Here is a 22185-nt window from a genome sequence, read left to right as displayed (position 1 = left end):
ATATATATACATATACGTATATATATATATATATATATATATATATATATATATATATATATATATATTTAACAAAACCATTTGTACAATTAATGCACTCCAAAAAATCTCTTAAGAACCAAATTTAATCGAATCATATTTTTATTCAGAAATACTGTAACTTCCCAATAAGTACTTAGGAATCCGACCATGCCTAAATAAAGTTTATACATTTCTGTTTGTATTTCCATAGCCATTATTCAGACTCTGTGACAGTAATTATTGTTACTACGGCTAAATGTTTGTATAGCAAAGTGAAAAAAGCAAAGCAAGCATCAGTTTTCTATTTTTTCTTTCTTTATCTATTCAGTCTCGTGTAAATAAAATATATATAACGATTTCTTTTTTGTTAGCGGTTAGTTTTGTAATTCTATGCAGTAGTTAGTCATGACAGGTTATGTTTTCTCTGTTGGTTAATAAGCGCTAAAGCTTCAGTGTTTTTATAAGAGAACTGTGATGGATGCAAGACGTTTTCTGTTAAGACATGTCTGATTCTTACAGGAGAACTGAGGTCTCTGATTAGGCATTAATACCTTGTTTAATGATGATTCAATGGACTTAATGGATTTCTGGGATATTTGTTGTAATATATATTGGTCATGTGTGCAAGAAAAAAAGACAGAAATCTAGCATTCATTATTATTTAAATGAATGATCCGAATGGGAAGACGTTTAATGGAAACCTTTGGGACCAACCACTAGAGTCCCCCACTTCTCTCTCTCTCTCTATCACACACACACAAACACACACCCCTCCTCCTTGTCTCACTTTTCCCAGCAGGCAAATTAAATATGATGATCCCAGTGGAAATGAAATACTAAATCTCATATAGGCCTGACTGCAAGGGAGAGAGCCAGAGAAGTGCAGAAAGAGAGAGCAAAACACTCTTGAAAGTCACCTTTAAAATAGAACTGTTGCTCCCCACAAGAAAAATGATCAGATTGTAGAAAATACCAGGGGAAGAAGTATGGCGTGCTGCTATCATCTGGCCCCCATAGCTGCTGCGTCTCTTATCAGCGACTGAAGTGCCTAAGAGCCAGGGCCTGCCGTATATCTCTCACAGACAGGAAAAAAATCCAGCACCTAGAACATACAGTAAATTGTGGAGCAAATGTAGATGTGTTCTTGGAATCGTGAGATGTTCATTGTTTAGATGAAACCATCAAGGCTCAGACCTCTGACCAAGATTGTTCAGAGAGAATGTGTGTGTGTGTGCACGTCAGATTATACAGTCCTGTCATACACTTTCTGTCGCATTTGGAGGGTATTTTTCAGTCCCCGCCAGGCACCATGGGAGCTTGCAACTCGGCTGGCCGTCAAAATTTGTCAATTACAGCCTTCCAGTCTCATGCTCTGCTAGTCAAGTGCTTCTGATGATCGGTGAGAGAAAGGCAGAGAGGAAGTGTGAAAGAGTGAGAGAGAGAGAATGAGGGAATAATAAAGGGAACCTGACTCGCTAACTTGTCACCATTTGTCACATTTCATTTTGCAGGAGTTTGGCAGAGCTTAGCGTGACATCCTGTATTCCCCCTGTTGAAGCAGAACAGATTGTCTGCTCTCCATAAATTCATGTTCGGAATGTTTCGGCGCTCCCTCTCACGCATAAAAGCAGGCCGCTGTAACCGTGCATGAGATCCGTACACACACACACCCTGACCCCAGTCTCTACCTGAGGGCGCTGTCCTCTGCAGATAGAATGGCAGAGAAGCAGAACCACTTTGCTCGTCTTCCGATCATCATCGTGAGCGTCCTCTTTACACTGCTTCTGCTGCTGCTGCTGTAGCCTCCTTCTCAGCCTCGCCATTCTGCTCTCTGACCACGAAGCACATTACTGTGCTACAGGCTGCTGACGGTGCACGCTCACACATGGGGGAGATGTACAGATTGCCTTGTAAAACCATTCAGGCCTTACGCTTTCAGATGGAAACCCAGAGTTGCTGGGGTTTCAGCCACTCTAAGGGAATGGAGTTTGTGCTGAATGCACAAGAAGAAAGTTCCCCTGCTTCCATGAAATACACACACATGCACACATACACACATGGATCCACTGGTGGTTTATATCCACAACCTAAGCCCAAGCCAAACAGATAGCCAAGCAAAGCCTTGTCCATTATTGGATTATAAAGCACAGTGACATCTCGATTACTGTAACTCCAATCCCTCACAGAGCTGTAAACACAACACGCCTGCTGGAGATAACTTTGGATAACTGCTCTCGTTTCCTTATAAACATGGTTTTCATAGAAACTCACACCCAGTGAGTACATTGATTTAACTCTGGTATCTACACACGCTTTTCTTTACACCAGTAACCGAATGAAGGAATTGACTGAATAAAACACAGCTGAACATGTTGCTGTGTAATTTAATAACAAATAACTAAAATAAAGATAGAAAGATGTTGTTGTTTTTTCCAGTTATATGACAGCAGTGTAAATGATTATTTTTATTTAGAACTTCAGATCGGGGGGCACGGTGGCTTAGTGGTTAGCACGTTCGCCTCACACCTCCAGGGTTGGGGATTTTGCATGTTCTCCCCGTGCTTCGGGGGTTTCCTCCGGGTACTCCGGTTTTCTCCCCGGTCCAAAGACATGCATGGTAGGTTGATTGGCATCTCTGGAAAATTGTCCGTAGTGTGTGATTGCGTGAGTGAATGAGAGTGTGTGTGTGCCCTGCGATGGGTTGGCACTCTGTCCAGGGTGTATCCTGCCTTGATGCCCGATGACGCCTGAGATAGGCACAGGCTCCCCGTGACCCGAGGTAGTTCGGATAAGTGGTAGAAAATGAATGAATGAATGAATGAACTTCAGATCTCACTTTATCCAGTTAATGTTGCTGAATGTCCTTCATGGAGTTGCGAGTTGCTGTAGTTCATTTTATTCAAGGGAATTTCATAATTTTATCTTATAACAGTTTCCCAAAAGACTAAAGATTGCCAAACCGTTTCAGAAAACTGAAATTTACTAATAAATTCTAAAGAATTTGTCCTTGTGATTGAGTGCATGATTTCACTATTTGTTCCAAAGAAACTGAGATGATTTGTTTTGAAAAATTCTGCAGAACTTCTTTCATTGTCCTGTGTTTATGGACTTCATATGTTCTCTTTGGGCTTTGGGGGTTTCCTTCCCCACTGCGAAGACATGTGTTGTACATTTACTGCATTTGGCAGACACCTTTATCCAAAGGGACTTGCTCATTGGCCTTGCTCAGGGGCCCAGCCATGTCAGTTTGGTGGACCTGGGACTCAAACTTATACCCTTTCTGATTAAGAGGCCAAACCCTCAACCACTAGGCTACCATATATGGGCATGTGGTAGCCTAGTGGTTAAGGTGTTGGGATACCAATCAGAAGGATGTGAGTTTGATCGCAGGTCCCCCAAGCTGCTACTGTTGGGCCCCTGAGGAAGGCCCTTAACCTTTAATTACACAGTTGTATATAAATTAGGTAATGTAAGTCGCTCTGGATACAAGGGCGTCTGCCAAATGCTGTAAATGTAATGTAATATCCCCACATACCACGTCAGCTATAGACCGACTAACATCTCTAAACTGTCCATAGTGTGTTTGTGTGTGAAATTGTGTGAGCGTTTAGTGAGTGAGTGAGTACCCCTTCCCCTGAGATAGGGTCCCCATGACCCTGTGTAGGATAAGTGGTACAGAAAATGGACAGATGGATGTTTTTTATGTGCAGTACTGCCCATATAAATTGAAAAAATGCAAAGCATACATATGAGCATTGAACTCTTCCCCTGAGGCTTTACATCTCATTATAGTGTAACACTTTCTGTCACACAGACTTCCATACTTAATATCATAATCATATTCACTATTACTATTCATTCCCAACTTTTCTCTAAAGATAAAACTGCTAGAAAAGTCTGTTCAAATTATCTGTTTTAGCTCGTTATTTATATAACGAGTTACACCCAGTGCAGTTTAGTACATTACAATGTGTCCTCTGAAAACAAGACATTTCTAAACATGTGCAGGGACCTGGGGAACGAGTCTGCACTATGAATACTAATGACATTCCTGGCAGCTTCATAGCCTTGGAGGAACTTCTGTTAGAGTTACCAGAGAATGCATAAAATTCCTGTTTCATGTACAGTGTGCGCACAGTCACACACTATGTCATCTAGCACAGTCAAAAATACACACGGTATGTGCCGTGCATCGTAATAGCTGCACAAAAACAATGCGAAAATCATATTTTCAAGGAAGAGGGCTTTTTTTTAAGCATGCATTTCATTTTAAGGTACAAAAAGATGTTTTATTGTGTTTTTATTGTGACAATTCTTCCATGTCCTGAATACAATCAGCTTTTTTTGACAAGGTCTCAGAAATATCATTTCTATGATAATTTTTCTTTCTGCCTAATCTCATTGGCCTATTGAACAGGCAATGCAATTTCCTGTTCTTTTTCCCTTTCGTCTGTCCTGCATCAGCTCCTCTGCATATGTTGCTCAATAGCTGTTACTGCTGCCCAAATGAAAGCTGACATACTCATCTTCTCTTGCAAGAGTAGTGTTATGCCATTATTTATCTTGACAATAACACCCTGGATACTGATAAATAGAAAGACTTAAAGGGGAAAGGGAAATAGACAGAATATGTTTCTTACATCTCAGACTTGAGTACAATATAGACCAGGGTATTCTTAGCAGCCGGACATTCACTCGTTCCTTCATCCTCTTTATTAGGTTTAGGGCCGTCACCAAGCGGTGGCATCATTTTTTCTCAAATGGAGCCAATGGAGCATGAGGCTACTTTAGCTTCTACACTAAAGCACATTTGTGGATGTGCCTCAGGTTAAACAGCGCTGAAGTTACTGGAGTCAGCATGCAGCCTAAGTCACTTATATGGTTTACTGGGGGGGGGGCTAATTTGTATTAGAGGAAGATATAATATGGAATGCTTGGAGGAAATGAAAGAAACATCCTCTCATTTACAGAAGCTCTAAATTTTATTAAAATATAGCCTGCAGTTCCGATCAGGCCTGTATGCACAGATTCAGGTCTGCTTTGCCTTCGTTATGGCCAGTTTCAGCCGTTCTTCCATTATTCACAGCTTTAATGCCACTTTTCTTATATTTTTTAAAGAACCATAAGGGTGTTGAATGGAACATTTTCTTTAAGAATGCAGTTTCACACATCTCACACCATTTTGAGTTTGCCCTGAATTTTCTTCATGAAGACAGTCCACTGACCAAAGCGAAGTTCGGTGAATGTCAAGCCAGCAGATGCTAATATACTGCATGGTCATGTGTAATTAAATAAGGGAGAGAATGCAATTGGAATGCTGGGCTTCAAGCAAGGTTAACTTGATACGCCATGACCTACTGCCGTCCCAGATCATGAGGGAACGAGCCTCACTGTTTGGAAAGGGTTTTATGTGTATGGGGTGTGTTTAATGTGTATGAGGTGTTTGAAAGTTAAGCATGTATAGGAAATAACGTTGTAGTTACTTCATATGTAGAATTGACTAGCACCAAATATGGATGTGAGTTTGTGTGAATTGTGTGTTTTTGCTCAGTGAGAAAAACTTCCTTTGGTGCCTCCTCATGATTCCAAAGGTCTTTGAAATGTTTTCCCATCTCCAGTTCTTTAAAGCAGATCAGCACTTTCCTTTAAGCTACAGCTCATTTTCCAGGAATCCTTGGCCCGCTCTTGCCCTTTCTCTCCCTCAAGCTGCCCTTATTAATCATCAGATCTAGGATTTCAGAATGCCCAGGAACCATGTTTATCCCCCCAACTCCCCACAAAAAGCCGGAGTCTTATAGCATGCTTCCAGACATCATTATGCTGTCTATGGTTCAAACCCAGAACATTCCTTAAATAGAGCTTTCATGGGCTATTTCTCAGGATACTGTAACACCTCTGTTCATGTCCAAAGTCACTGACCTGCAGGCACTGCTGATTGTGAGAGCACACCTCATACATGTATCTGTCTGTCCAAGCAAGGCATCGTTTTACCTGAGCTTTAATTCTCTTTAAAGCGCTCATTTTTACATCACGGATTTCTTCTATAAAATTGCATAAGACAAAAATGTCTTTGAATGCACGATTGCTCTATTTGTCTAAAGAAACTGAGATGATATGCAGATTATTACTCAGCTGAAAATCTTTCAATGTCTGTATCTAAATAGAGATGTACTCAGAATTGTGACCAGTCTCAAATGTGAGCTTTTTTATATTTCTTTAAAGGAAGCAGCTAAGGCCCTTCAAGTATTTATCTTAATGATGAAATTAAATTTAAATACAATATTATACAATATAAAGAACAGATGCAAATACAGATATTTTTAAAAGAATCTTCTCACAGAACATCTGGCAACAAAAAGGTGGGAATGTGTGGGTGCACAAAGAAAATTTATTAGAATGAAAATATGTAAAGCATTTACAGAATTTTTATTAACTTAGTTACTACTAATTAGTCCAATAAAATGTTTATATTTGGGGAAATAACACCAGTTAAATTTGTCAGAGTATGTTGTAGGCAGGAGGACGGTGGCGTGCACGTTTGCCCCACACCTTCACGGTCAGAGGTTTGGTTCTCATCTCCAAATCATATGTGTGGTGTTGCATGTTCTCTTCACGACTCAGGGGTTTCCTCCAGGTACTCCGGTTTTCTCAATCAGTCTAGTGACTCATGTTGTAGGCTAGATTGCATCTTTAAATTGTCTATAACATGGGAATGGGTGTGTGAATGAGTGGGTGTTTGATTGTGTCCTGTGATAGACTGGCATCCTGTCTAGGGTGTTCCCTGACTTGTTCCCTGCGTCTCATGGGATAGGCCCCAGGTTCCTAGTAGGATAAGCAGTGCTGAGAATGGATGAAAGGATGGATGGACTGCTTTATGAATTCCCACAAGATAGTTTTCCCAGTATGGGGGTATAGTGGTAGGATACACACAAAACAAAAGAAATTGGTTTGTTTGAATCTGAATACATATATTTGAAGCAGCATACAAATGCAGATCATGGTATTGTGTTATACTTCATTGTGCAATGTTATTTTTTATATTTTTTTTATTTTAGCACAAAAGATTTTGCAATATCATGGCCTCATTGCTGTGTTTTAAACATAACTGTGAGACTTATTAAAATTCCACTCCATTACAGTATTATGACTATATACTATTTATTTGTAATGTGCATCCCGAAGCAATACATTATATAAATGTACATTGAGTTCATCCATCATTTATATATAAACTCAATGTGCATTTGTATTTGTTTTATTGCCTTAAGTGGGCTACAGTCTTGCAGATGAGGTGCAAAGTCCCAAAATTTTCAATTAATTACTTTGGCTCTCTAGTGGATGCAAATGCACACTTTATCCAACAATTTCACTCCATGGCAACCATGACATCAGCTTGCATTATTCACAAAGAAGCAGACATCAGTACAGGAAGTGAATGAAGACGCATGAAAGGCAACCTTTTGGGACACAAGCTTCCATGAATAAAAAAAATGGCAGATGTGCCCTAGTCTTGCCTGTTTTCCGGGCGGTTTTATGCCGGAAAGCAGCTCTCACTGTGACATGCAGTGCCACGAGGAGTGTGCCATCTTTGCAGCGGTGCCATTGTGTAGCAGAACACACTTGGTAGAGAAATCGTAGTTTGATTGTCGGTTGTCAAAAGCCATCATTATTGCTCTGCTTCCGTCAGCTATGAAAAGGCCTTTGATAAGGATGAAAGCCTCGTTATTACCCAGATGGTGGTGTTGATATTGCATAAATCCTCTTGCTGGCCTTTTTTTATCATTGCTGATTTTTTTTTTTAATAATAGAAGAGAGAAACCAGGGTGCTGATAGTGAATCACTGGTGTTCTCTCTCCCAGCTGGGCCAGTGCTCCATGCCTCCAGAGCAATCAAATTAAGTGACAGAGATCACACTGAAGGCAGGTGAGAATCTGACACAAGCATGAAATGCATCCTCGAGTGGCACTCTGCCTTAGGATGTGCTTTTGATAAGCGCCCCGTTTGTTGCCTTTTCTATGAAAGCATCCTCGACAGGTTTCTGTGATCAGAGCGTTAGTGCTTCCTTTCTGCGTTTTAGAGACACGTCTGTCAGTGGACGTTCAGTCAACATGAAGCACTGTCGCTTCTCTGTGTTAACAGGCACATCAGTGCTGTCATAGTGCAGCTCCAAAATCCCTGACTCTTTCCAGGACAGTTGAAATAGCAGACAGTTTGGTCCTGTTTAGTGAAAAATGACAGCAAATGAACACGAATACAGCAGATGTCCTAATTTTACATTTTTAACCAACTTCAGCAGATGCACCTAAATATTGGATATCAAATCTTCCATACATCTACAGCTAAAGCAGTGGTCACACCAAATGTGATTAAAATGCACCTGGGAGAGGTGAAAGTGGTTTCATTGTGGATGATGTGCATTGGTAGCATTATAACCTTACTCACATTATCCAAATGAACTTGAATTTACACGCCTTGGTTGTGTTAGCCAATAGAAAATGAGAATAGGACTATGGTGCCTCTGGTCACTAGAAAATATGGAGTAGTTATTATCAAGCAGAGGTCACCTGCTTGGTTCATTTGAAGGTTTAGCTAGCTAACACACATTTTGTCACTCCAAAATGGCAGTGACCTAACATCTGGTATGACTTAATATCTGGTGTGGTAATGGCCTAACTTTTGGTGTGACCTAATATCGGGTGTGGCAATTCTCTAATGTCTGGTGGAGCAGTGGCCTAACATCTGGTGTTTCATTGGCACGTAAACAATATCATGGTATGACGTAGTCTACATGCAAACAACAACATCGGCTTTGTGTGCCAGAAATAAAGACCAATTCTCCTATATACATTATGGATAAATTTGTTTGGAATCTGTTTATTTTTCTTCCTCTGTGCTTGGAATATGGTTTACTTTGATTCAATCAGCAGTAAGATAAGATTACATATACTTGCTTTGGACGAATACAGTCATCAAATGAACCAAGCAGCTGATTTCTAGCCACTTTAAACTTGCTTTTCCAAAATGCCATCAATGTAACTAAAGTCAATTATTTTGCTAGCGGTTCAATCCATTTTTACAGTTCGGTTTAAAAATGACACAAATATTTATTCTCATAACCTTGTTATCTAGGCCAAAGCTAAAACCTATTCCACACACATGGACGCATGAACACACACACACACACACACACACACACACACACACACACACACACACACAAACTTTTCTAAACCTATTCCACATATAACATGATGCTCCAGAGTGAAACTAAACAGCTGAAGATAAACAGAGAACATGATTTTCTATTGTGCAAAAACAAGCACACAGTGTACTGTCGCTTAGCAACTCAAAATTGCTCTTTTCACTCATGTTACTGCTGCCAGATTTATGCCATTGGCTTCTTAGAAATAAAATATCATACGACCACCACCAAAAAAAAAAATCAGATATATAAGAAATGCATATATATTTTCACAATGAAACGTGAAATTGTAATGTATATGTAGGTCTGTGGTTGGAAGAGTACCCTTTTGGTGGAATAAAACTAGACCTGTTAAGGGTTCTTGGGTTCTGTCTTTGGGAGGAGCTGTATGTAAGTAGAGGAGAAAGGTTTTTTATCAGAAAGGGTTTCAACTAGAACTTCTTTAGGAAGCTAAGCACACTGAGCCATCCAAGAGAGTTTGTTAAGACTGACACATGTACTATCATGACTTTGACCAAAACCACACCTCAGTTGTAATGTTACTTCCTGTTTTTCTTCAGAAAAAATTGTTTTTTTTTTATTCAAACATTAACATTTTTTTATATAATAAAAGCTTAAACATAATGTTAGAATCTGTTCACTCCTAGGGTTAGTCCACAGCCAGCTGTGCTGAAAGAGTTGGAGAGATGGCATACTGTGTCTCACCTTTCAATCACAGTAACACTGGCCGATCCTGGGCATCTGTGAGTGCATGTACAGTATGTGGAAGAGGGTAGATGAGGGTAGAGGACGGTTTCCTCTGTGTTTTTGACACTGTCCTATGATGCTGAGGAGCCCAGCAGTTTGACGGACATAGAATTCAAAATTTTAAACTATACAACTAGTAGGCCAACACCTTAACCACTAGGCTGCCACATATGCATAACACACACACACCCACCCACCACCCCCAACATTTTAGCATTTGTTTTAGCAGAGCACTTTCACAATACACTTAGATCACTATCCTGTAGAAAGCCTTGCACTGATAAGGCAAGCATTGATCTGCTGGACCACAAGTGTCGTTCTGGCTTGCTGAAGAGGACAAAAAGGAGATAACATCTCTCTATCGCTCTGCGCCCATTTAATCACCCGACCTATTGAGGAGAAAAAAAGTACGTCCACATCCACAGCCAATTTGTTCTCCTTCATCCAGGACTAATACCTTTATTCTGTTCCAGTGCTCTCCATGCTTTAGGTAGGCCATTCAGCGGCTTCAGAACAGGTAGTCGGAGAGACGTCAGGATTATTGCGTTCCTTTCTACTCAGGCATGTTCATGTTACAATTGAAGCTCCAGTTTTTTTCCCATGTGAATCAGCTCGGCTTGTGTAGTGGACAGCTGAGGCTGCAATGACAAAAGGTTGCCTGTGCAACCCATTACCACTGTTCAAAAAGGCCATAATGAGATGCTAATGACAGGCAGCGTTATTTAAATGTCAAGTCTTTGGTAGATGTGAATAGGTGCCACCTAAATGTCAAATTAGAATTATTTGATTGCATTGGCAGGACTCAGGAGAAATGTAATACAGCCACTGAATGAAATACTAAAGCAATCTATATATCAGTGGCTCTTAACCCGAACAGAAAATTCAGCACTGAAGCATGTGGGCAATAAAAAGCACCACACTGACCGTGTCTTTTGGTTATTAGCATCTTCTCACATCTATCTTCAGCAAAATATGGAGGACATCATCTGTCACCTACATGTCCACTATCTCTTTCTAAGCACAGGGTAATAAAAAAAATCCAGTTTCCTTGCTATCTATTACGAAATTTATGATGGGTGTCTGTGCAAAGCCCTTTAGCTGAGACTTAAGGCATAATGAAATTCACTTCTCAGTCAACCTTGACCCCTCACCCTCAATTTTCATGACAGAAAAGTGTCAGATCCTTGAAGCTATTACCTGAACGAGAGCCTGGATTGGTCCTTTCCTGATTGAAGTCATTCAAGCTCCTTCATGATGGGCCTTAAGCGTCCTTTCTGAAGATATATGTGCGGCTTTAAACCTCTTATCCTGTTCTCAAGACCAGTTACAATAATGCAAAGCAACTAAAACACAAGCTTGCATTAGGTTCTGATGTTTTAGGTGTCTTCAGCACTATAGGTATTGCTTGTAATTAGTAGGATGTGTGTTTATTACCTGTATGAGAGTTTGGTTGGTGACACCAGTCTTCTAATCAGCTGGGATATGTGAAGAAAGATTTTCTCTGTACTATGATACATAAGTGAAATAAAGTCTTTTTCTTGAAAATAAGGATTTAGGGATCTGATTCCAAGAACCTGGTGAAATTGAAATACAAAAACTTCAATCTTCATGCTAGCTTTTGGTTTGAAACTTAAAAAGTTACTGGAAATTTTGTAATCAAAAAGTTTGTTTTGAAAAAGTTTAATAAAATTAGAAATGATTAAGAACTTAACGGAGTGGGAAAGTCTGAATTATTCCTGTTGTTTTAAGATGCATTTGTGTTGGAGAAGAACATATTCTATGTTTTTTATACTTCTGTAAAGCTGCTTTGAGGCATTGTCCATTATTAAAAGTGATATAAATTGAATCGAACTGAATATTCAGAATAATTCTAAAGGCTTTGGTCATAATACTGTGCACCTGGTACCCGATGGTCATTCTCACCGGCAGAACCACAAGGCAGAGCTTCCTCACACACCTGAGAGAACTCGTTCTATGTAACACACACATTGAGTTTAGTTACTGAGTTAAAGGCTAAAGCTAATATTATTTATAACATTATTTATCTGTAGAAATAATTTTGCAGTGAAACACCTACGATCTCACAGCATTCAGGTGTGTGTGTGTATGTGTGCATTCAGCATTCAGCACGACAGCATTCAGGTGTGTGTGTATGTGTGTATGTGTGAAGACGTTAAGTTACTTACAGTATCTATTTCTCTGTAGATTGTTAAGTTGTTTTTAACAATCGACCAGATTAAATTGTCTCTGGGCTTTTTTACTGTATACACAAAGCTTTTTTGTTCCCTATCTCTAACTTTCCTCTCCCCATTTCTTTCTTAAAACACACACATACACACACACACACACACACACACACACAAACACAAGCACACAAAGAGAGCATCAGCAAAAGATAATGTGTGTGAATAAACAACAATTTGTTTGGTGGAGTTTTTCTTTGTGCTGCTCTGCTTAGGCTAATCAATAGGCTGTTGCACGCTTTAGTCTTTGTCACTGTGAGTTATGACCAGCAGAGAAAGCAGGGAGGAATTCAATAGCTTAAAAATGTTATTGAGATGTTTCATAGTACATGTGTCTGTAGAACAAGTGATGATTGATGACTTTTTTGTGTGGTGGTTGAAATGAAACACAGTACAGTGTTGCAAACTTGCTCGTTTTTTAAAACAGTCTATCCGTAGAATATTTAACAGAATGGAAATTGAACTTTCATTAAACAGTATCAGGATTTTCACATTAACCACACATTGTCCGTTCTCCCGCAATCAAATTTCAGACGAATCATAAAAGCGTGTCATTTGTTTGAATATTTGTGCTTTTATGGCAAAGGATTGCACAGTAATTTGTTTTACTGCCCCTGTGACATTATGCAGGGCACATTTTTGCTCCAGTCTGTGCTTGCAGGCTGGAGCATGGCCTCCAAATGGCCTCTTTTGTGTAATTATGATGTGTAACTTGTTTTGAGTGGCCCCATGAATGCCCTCTGTGATATATTTTAATAGAGATGACCTCATTGGCCTCATAGATGCTCTGGTGAGGCTGAAGGTCATCCACCAGTGTTGTGTGAGTTATTGGTGTGCTCAGTGCACTGAGCATTTATGAGGAGATATTTTAAAAATAGGGTTTTCAGTGTTTTTTTTCCCCCCCAACTAATCATCTAGAATTTTCTGTGAATACTAATTGTTTCTGTTGGAGTTTGATCGCATTTATGATAACTCTCGGTGAAGGATAATAGTTTATTATAGGACTGTGCAGTATGTTGAGATATAGCATCAAATCCACAATGTCATAATTCTCTCAGCATGTGACCCGTACTTTATCTAAATATCGCACAGATTTTGGGAACCCTTCTACTACCAACTGCACCAGATAAGGCCAGAGTTGAGAAAGAAATAACTGAATAAGTACAGACTGGAGAAAAATAATTGAGTCTATTGATTAGTTAAAATGGACAACTACAAACACAAAATAACAAACAAAAACACACAAAACCAATATAATGCCAGCTAGCTAGGATCACTGTACCACCATACAGTATGGCCCAGGAATTTTCAGTAGTGTTTTAATTCATAAAACCACAAAGCTCTGTTTGGTCTCCGCTACTTTATGTCCCTTCACTTTACACAGAACACAAAAAGGTAAAAGACTAAGCTAAGTCAGAAATTAGATCAATTTAGAGAGTGTCATTTTTTTATGGGAAATGATATCAGCACCCACGTCCCCCAGCGAACTCCTGCTCCTTTTACTGGTGTCATTACACCCAGATACAGCTGCTCATCCAGGGACCCAATAGATCTGGATTTAGATAAGCAACTGTGCCATGTGTACAGTAACTCATTTACCAAGTCACTGTGTCCTGAATGAAAATGCTACTCTTGTCCACTACAGCAGTGAACTCTCTCTCAGTTCTCAGGATCTCTGTAACGCCCAGAGTGTTTCATACTCATCCCCGCTTTTCAAAATCACTGGTGGAATTTCACCCGCTCACTCTGCAGATAGCACTTTCCTCTCCCCAAGTCACCTCTCAATCAGACCCATTGCCATCATCTCACAAAAGCAGCCGACAGCCATTACAGGGCATCCAGTTCGACCTTCTCTTACATTCCCACTCTTCATTTCCACTCTCACACCGCATGATACGGCACTATGCTTTTATCGATGTTCGAGATGGAGATATGAATAAAAGAGTGCCTTGCAATGAAAAGAAATCCCCCAGTTTTTCCTTTTACAATAGCGAATCCCAGCAGTTTTAAGCAGTTTTTCACTATATTCTTCAGCAGATATATTTGGTTCTAATAGATAAAGGTAGAGTCTTTATTCATTCATCATTCATACTCCTTTTGTAACCTTTATCCTGGTCAGGGTCGATGAGGTATCTGAAGACTCTCTTAGGGAAAACTGTTTGTAAAGCAAGGATACATCCTGAATAGGATCCCAGCCTATCACAGGGCTTTATACTGTATACACAAACACACACTCACAATCACAATCACACAATCACTCACTTATTCACAGCTAGGTGTACGTTTTCATAGATAGCCATTTCATGTGAAGCATATGGAAGAAAACAGAGAAAAACCTACGCAGGCTTGGAAAGAACTCTGATCCCAGAGCTGTGCCACAGTGTTGCTCAGAACTTTGATTGTTAGCTCGAAATGTCTAAACTTTATCTTCCCTTTTCTCCCTACTTGCATATATTCACTTATTCTGATGTCATAAAAAGATGAAGAATCAAAACCCAGTTGTACAATTTTTTTACGTGAACCATTTTCGAATAGCATTTAGCAAAACATTCACTGATTTCTCCTGAAAGTCCTAACTAAATGTAAGCACTGCTTTTTAGACCCTCCCATACCAACATGACAAACTGAAATCATTTGCTCTGCTGGCAGTGTAATGTAATCTACGCTTCTACTAACCTTGACAGTGGCAGTGAATTATGCATTTAAATGCAGCTCAGTGTTCGGCAAGCAATGTAACAAGCAACCAATTTGCACTTCTCATCTTATAGATCTCTTGCCAGCTGTTACATTTAGCCTGTTTCACTGTTGTAGTCTGATATAATATAATGTCTGTTGTTGTCTCTGACAGTCAGAGATGATGTTTGCTGCCATTCTGTGCCAAAAGCATTTCAAAGAGCACAAGGCCTGCCTCTCAGGATGGGAGGCTTTCTCAAACCCTCATCTGACTGTAGTCATGGGCTCTTGTGGACTGCCATCAAAGGCTGCAGGAACAGAAAAGGCATTGTTTGCATTTTCCAATCAAGCACCTGCTCAGAAATCTATCTCCGTCCTTTCAGCATGAACGTCTCTGTTGTGATGGAAGAGGCTGTAAACCCACGGTTGCACTTAGTTCAGCAGATACACTTCTTTACTCGTGGCATAACAGCAGGCGATGGAACTTTGAGATCCTTCGTGTGAGGAAACTGCTTTTCTATATGAATTCAGTGAACACGGGTCTACTGAGAAAGATGTCGCGGCTTTCTCGGGATCTGAGTTGTTGATCACTGCGTTCTTTCATTCCATCTGAAATATTATAACATTGCTTGTACAGTGTACATATGAAGGAAGTCACCTTAATCAGACTGTATGCTAGCAGCTGTGTTTGAAATATGTGACCTTCAATGATATGATACAGAAGAAAACCATCTCCATCATTCTTTTTAGTCTGCATGTTTTTTTTAGTGCTTTATCAAGCCTAATGAGTGATTTCTTATTGTCTGAAGGCTATGTTGCAAGATACTGTACCTGATCAACAACAACAATTACAGTACATGACATAACAGCAATTTAACTTACCCTTAGGTCTGTATATGTCTGCATACTGTATGTAATACTCTTTTATCTCTCCTTTGCTTATTTTCCATCATTTCAATTTAATTTTGTGGCTGAAATTAAAGACCCAGATGTGTATCAGCAATTACTGGTTAGAAATAAGATTGCTGTTAGTGTGTGATGTACTTCTGATATGGATCACTACATATAGCAGTACATTTTTATAGCAAAATTACTGTAGCACTACGGGTAAAGCAGGTCAACACGGCGATCAGCGGGATTTTCTAGTTTTTAACTTTTAACTGATTTAAAGTTTTAGTCATTCAAAATGTTTTTTTCTCTATAGGTTGCTCATATATTGTATTATATCTTTTTTTTTTTTTTGTTTGTTTGTTTGTTTGTCTCTTTTGGAAAACAGAATTCCAGAGTGCACATCCTAACCAGAGAAGAGAGGATGTAGATACCTCAGAGTGAAATGTACTGCATTATTTGGATTAATGAATATTGTAGATTCAGATCTACATAAAACACTTAAAACTAGTCAATATTTCATTCATTCATTCATTCATCTTCTACCGCTTATCCGAACTACCTCGGGTCACGGGGAGCCTGTGCCTATCTCAGGCGTCATCGGGCATCAAGGCAGGATTCACCCTGGACGGAGTGCCAACCCATCGCAGGGCACACACACACTCATTCACTCACGCAATCACACACTACCGACAATTTTCCAGAGATGCCAATCAACCTACCATGCATGTCTTTGGACCGGGGGAGGAAACCGGAGTACCCAGAGGAAACCCCCGAGGCACGGGGAGAACATGCAAACTCCACACACACAAGGTGGAGGCGGGAATCGAACCCCGACCGTGGAGGTGTGAGGCGAACGTGCTAACCACTAAGCCACCGTGCCCCCTAGTCAATATTTTATTTTTTTATTTTAATTAATTTAATAGGAAAAAAATAGTGTGTATAAAATGTGTATCGTGGCTGACCCTGCACTCTGACCTCAACCTCCAATGTTGGGATATGCAAAGAGTGAGTTCCATTGTGCTGTAATGAATACATGTGTGACAAATTATAGGTTATTCTATACTATTCATCGTTCCAGGGGCGCCTTGGACTAGAATCGATCATCTCAGCTCTGAATGTAGAAGAGCCAGTTGAGGTGGTTCCCTACAAGCACACCTCCTGGCTTGCTCATACTAGAGTTATCTCAGGCATGTACCACTCCATGGAGACCCTGTTGCAAAGACAATACCTGCTAGAAAAGATCTCATACTTGGCCTGGGAATGTTTAGGGATCTCCCCAAAAAACTAGAATCTATTGTTAGGTATAGAGAAATCTGGACCTTCTCATTCTATTGCCACTGTGACCCCTGACCAGGAAAGGTGGAAGGAAAATGAATGCAACTTTTACTGAGCTTTCTACTAGATGTTTTTGATGGTGTTTTTGAGTTGATTAAATGCTGCCTTGAAAGTGATTATTGGATTACCTTCACCCTTTTTAATTAGAGTGCATGGTTTTTGTGATTAATGCCACGTCCACTTATTACGATCAACCTACACACTACAAATATCCTCCAATTCTGTAGCACACCCTCTTTCAGAGCTTTATTAGAAGGGCACTAATTAAAGTTTCCAATTTCTAACCTCTTGTTTTAATCGTGTGGTTATATATGTGCTGAATAAAATATAATGCATTTTATCTTGTGCGCTAAAACATTTTTACAGACCCTGAGAGAAATTGGCTCTTCGGATTTAATGCTTTTTATTCATGCTCTTGTCAAAAAATCCTAAAAAAAGAAACTTTGTGATATTTTCCTCCTTCTGATCTGGAATGTCATGCAGCACAGTACAACATACGGTGGATTGTTTATTTCTTTTCCTGGAGTGTTGGATAATTGTGAGAGGTTTGTGTGATATAACTTTGCCTTAATGGTTGTAACAGTGACTGTTAAAGAAAAAAGCGTGAACAGGAGGCTGTTAGATCTCGTCAGTCCTCATCAAGGTGTACTGCTAGCACACCAGATTATCTGACCGCTGCATCCCATTGTCCTTTGAAATAGCATCCTATGTGAGAACAAGATGCCCTGCAAGTAGTGTTTCCAAGCTAAATTCCTCAGAAATGGTCCACAAATTGAAGCCAGGATGGAAATTGATCCTATTACTAGACCTGGAGTTCCTCTGGGAGCTTGTGGTGGGTGTGTGCAGGCAGTATGTCTCTCTCATTAGACCTGATGGAAAAAGAACCTGAGCTGCTTGAAGTTCCCTGCAAATGGGCACTGAACTCTGACAGGGTTCATCCAGCCGGGCTTGAGAAGGGAGAGACGCTCCTATTGGAGCAGCCTGCCTTAAACCAACAGAGAAAGGATACTGTAAACGTGCACATACTGCACTCAGGCCCATAGGGAGGCAGGAATGGTTGTTTGGTGTGTCAGTTTTAAGGTTGAGAGTGGAATATGAACTCTGGTGTTTATAATCATTTATCATCACACTCTTCAGTGTTTATAATAATTTATATTTACACTCTCTGGTGTCACCCAAATGAGGATGGGTTCCCTTTTGAGTCTGGTTCCTCTCAAGGATTCTTCTTCATACCATCTAAGGGAGTTTTTCCTCACCAAATCACTGCAGGCTTGCTCATTAGGGATAAATAGGGATACATTCAAACAAATTTACATAAACTTTTTATGTCCTCTACAGCTGGTTTGAGGCAAGTTAAAAGGGCTATACAAATAAAATTGAATCAAATTGAATTGAACTGATTTGAAAAATTTCTTCCTTACTTGAGTAGAAATGTTTTGAGCAACTTAACTTTTGTTACTTCTTGATCAACCATCATTCTCATTCATACATTTCATCTTCTGGAACCACTTGCAATGGATCTGGAGCCTACCACATAAAATGGTTACTGAAGCCTAAAATGGTTACTGAAGATGAATTAATTGAGTATATAAATTCATGAATTTTATATATTAAATGTTAGTAAAAACTCAGTCATAGGTGCTGTGCCCAGTAAGGATTTCTTTTCCACATGTATAAAATAAATAACAAGAAAAATGAGATGACATCTGCATCTGCATGGTGTGATGAATATATAATTTGATCTGTACATATAAAGCACAGTGAGTGTGTGTGGGCCATGGAACAATATCCATCATCTCTATCATAAATAATGCGATTATTAGCTTCCTGGCTGACAGTGTATTGCATCTTTTGTTCCGACACAAGAAAGATAAAAAACAAAATGAATTAAAATCCTTAAAGCTGATTATAACGAAATAAAAAAGCAGATTTATCTAATTTTCTTCTTTTTCATCCACATTTATTTTAGCGCCCCAGTCTTTTGTGTTTTAGTAGCTCAGTAATAAACGATCTGCCCTCATCTCCTCTCTTAGACCCCATGCACGGCCCTCGCCGGTTGGAGGTGGTGGATATCAAATCCAGGCAGATCACCGTACGCTGGGAGCCGTTCGGCTACAACGTGACCCGGTGCCACACCTACAACCTGACGGTGGAGTACCGCTACAAAGTGAACGGCAAGGAGGAGACACGAGAGGAAGTGTGTTACGAGTTGCAGAGCCCGGCCCCGCAGCACACCATCCGGAACCTGTCACCTTACACCAACGTCAGTGTCAAGCTGGTGCTGCGGAACCGAGAGGGCGAAAAGGAGAGTCAGGAGCTGGACGTTCTCACAGACGAGGATGGTAAAGACCTTAATTCAGCTTTTTAATTTGATTATGAAATTTCCACATCAGCTTGTGATTATCTGTTTTAGTGGCACTGTGTTTTATTTTACCACTTCATACTCCTTAATTGAGACAAGTGTAAGATTAAATTTGTAAAAGATTAATAGTAACTGCTTGAGTTAATTTACTTTTTATTGATTGAACTTTATTCAGTGAAGAGTTTCAGAGGGTATCGGCTTTCCATCTAAATCATGGCCGGATATTGAGTAGTTTGAATGTATGACTAGCGCCAATTACGATAGCAGCTCCCTGTTGAGCATCTTAACTATTCAGAGAGAACGAATGAACAATGACCTTTTCCTTTGATTACGGAAATGAAAAATTCTGTTTCTTCATTTTTTCATTTTTGTGAAATCTCGTCTCTTCTGATCCATCCTTGACCTGAGTGCTAGTTTGTTTTGCCATGTTGTATACGGTGTGCAAGCTAGACACTTTCCTTTGGTTTATTTCAGCCTGTTCTGAAACTGCGATTGGGATGAAATAGTCTGTTAAGACTAAGAGTCTGTAACAAGACAGCAAGGTTATCCCAAGGTCAGACTAAATATGTAATGAAGGTTTTTTACAGCAAGAGCTAAAAGAACCTTTATTTAAATATTTATTTTGACCATGACTTATGCATTTATTTGTAGTAATATGATCACACCTGCAATTGAAGAACGTTATTAAAGCTGTGAAGTTTTTTGTATAGCATATGGGTATAGGAAAGTATTTAGTTAGAGCATTAAAAAGAGCCCAGATACACCTCTATCAACCACTATGTCCAAATGAATATCTCATTTATGTGTTTGTTTCTTTGTTTTTCAGTACCAGGCGCCGTGCCCCTTGAGTCTATCCAGGGAAGTACATACGAAGAGAAGATCGCCCTCAAATGGCGAGAGCCTATCCAGACATATGGAATCATTAAGCAATATGAAGTAAGTCTTCCGTAGCTCGAACCACTTCCCACGCCACATTCATCTTCAGCCTGCCGCGCTGCCTTTAGCACTTCCATCCTTCATTCACTCCAAGATCTTAATTGACTAATAAATCTAACCTAATAACCATAAGCCCTCAATGCTCAGGAGCTTGTTAACACAATCTATTTCCATCTGAAGCTCTGGGATAAGGCTAATCTGACCACAAAACTGCCAGAGTGATATCTTCTCCATCACCTACACGGTGTTTCATTCACTGTGTCCCGTTTAAAGTCTTCTTCTGAACACCCACACTTGTAACACAACCCGACTACATAACTGTAGCTCGTCTACTGTCTGACTCTGAGTCACACTACTGAGTGAAATGTCACTTAGGGTCAAAGCAAAGTTTATGGAAAAGAAAGTACTAGCATGCAGCACAGTGAAGAGATGGTGTTCCATGTCCATACCTGCCCTCTATGAGTTTTTAGAGTTTCATTCCAATAAAAACATAAACACAGAGTTTAGAGTGCACGCCGAAGCATTAAGGTCACACATGACCTACTGCGGAGGAACATAGGCGAATATCATGCAACACATTTCATTTGCTACCCAAAATGAGCATCTTAAATGGCCCTTAGATGTTAGAGTTGCACAGCTAATTGTTATACTATTCAGTATACAGTCTTCTCATTGTAAAAGTTTGCTTTTCATGTTTTTTAAAGTGTGGGCTTTATTGTAAGTTATTTGTCATGTTCAACTTTGTGTGCATCTGAGGACCATATGATTTGATGCACTCTTTGGAACACCAGACAATGCGGCATTGAAAAGAGCCATTGTAGCAGTACTTCATTTGAGAAAATTCACCCAATTAAGCTGTCACGTTCACATTATGAAATTACATTCTGTCATGTCTCTTGCCTGTTAGACCGTGTCATGAACATGATCTGCTCCAGTTTTAAAGGAAAAGGGATGAATTAAGGCTTTCTGTCTCATTAATGTCTGATAGATTTCAACTATACTGCACATTTCATTTTAGTTTGATCATGGAATAATATTTTTGGTCTAAAGAACCATTTTGTTGTTTTTGGTCTAATTTCAAGAGTCAGTTAACTTAAGAGTTGATTGTGCTATTATTGGTGATTAGCTTAGCTGCATACATTACATATGTTTTTTTGTTTGTTTGTTTGTTCGTTTCTTGTTTTGGTCTTTTTTTATTTCATTTTGATTAAATTAAAATATATATAGATTGGAATCCATTCCAGGATCCTAAGTTGGAGATGGTAAAAGAATATTATTGGTCATGAGCTTGAATCACGCTCATTGATTTAGTGCCATTGTGACTAGAGAACGTTTTGACAGTATCAGATTTTCTTCTTGTTTTTAATTTTTTTTTTATCAATTAATTAAAATCCCAAATCCACAAACAGGGCAGCTAAAATTACGCTAGTAGCAATGAAGAAACATAACTGCAGCAAAAGAGGCCTTTAGTTTAATTGTTGAATTTGAACAAGTGATCATTTGCACTACTGACTTGCTCGTGTTAATTAATGCAACAGTGAGTTACAAAACTATCACACATTCTAATGAACAGAAAAAAATGTCCTTTTTACAGAAACAGCTAAAAAATGTGTTTGCTTCTATTATACTGAGGTCTAAATATGACATTAGTATAGATATGACATTATTGTGTTGTCTATTATAGAATGTAGAGATATTATTAATAGTAGTAGTTAGTGTTAATTTCGTCACCTATTTTTAATTTAGTCTTAGTCTTGTGCCAAATGTCCTTGTTA

At 39.4% G+C, this 22185-nt stretch overlaps 1 protein-coding gene across 10 annotated transcripts in view; it reads left to right on the top strand.

Annotated features, from left to right (window-relative positions):
* LOC132845609 (receptor-type tyrosine-protein phosphatase mu-like) overlaps nucleotides 1–22185 on the top strand; it is a 204110-nt gene that overhangs the window by 107784 nt on the left and 74141 nt on the right. For all 10 annotated transcript variants that reach the window (XM_060869713.1, XM_060869711.1, XM_060869710.1 and 7 more), the window contains exons 8-9: nucleotides 19146–19454; nucleotides 20301–20410. In XM_060869713.1, coding sequence (XP_060725696.1) covers nucleotides 19146–19454; nucleotides 20301–20410 — 419 coding nt within the window. The remainder of the gene's footprint in view (nucleotides 1–19145; nucleotides 19455–20300; nucleotides 20411–22185) is intronic.

This window comes from Tachysurus vachellii, chromosome 5 (assembly GCF_030014155.1).
Source record: "Tachysurus vachellii isolate PV-2020 chromosome 5, HZAU_Pvac_v1, whole genome shotgun sequence".
Taxonomy (NCBI): Eukaryota; Metazoa; Chordata; class Actinopteri; order Siluriformes; family Bagridae; genus Tachysurus; species Tachysurus vachellii.
The sequence above is the reverse complement of the archived record's forward strand: the minus strand, read 5'-3'. Positions and strand labels throughout refer to the sequence as shown.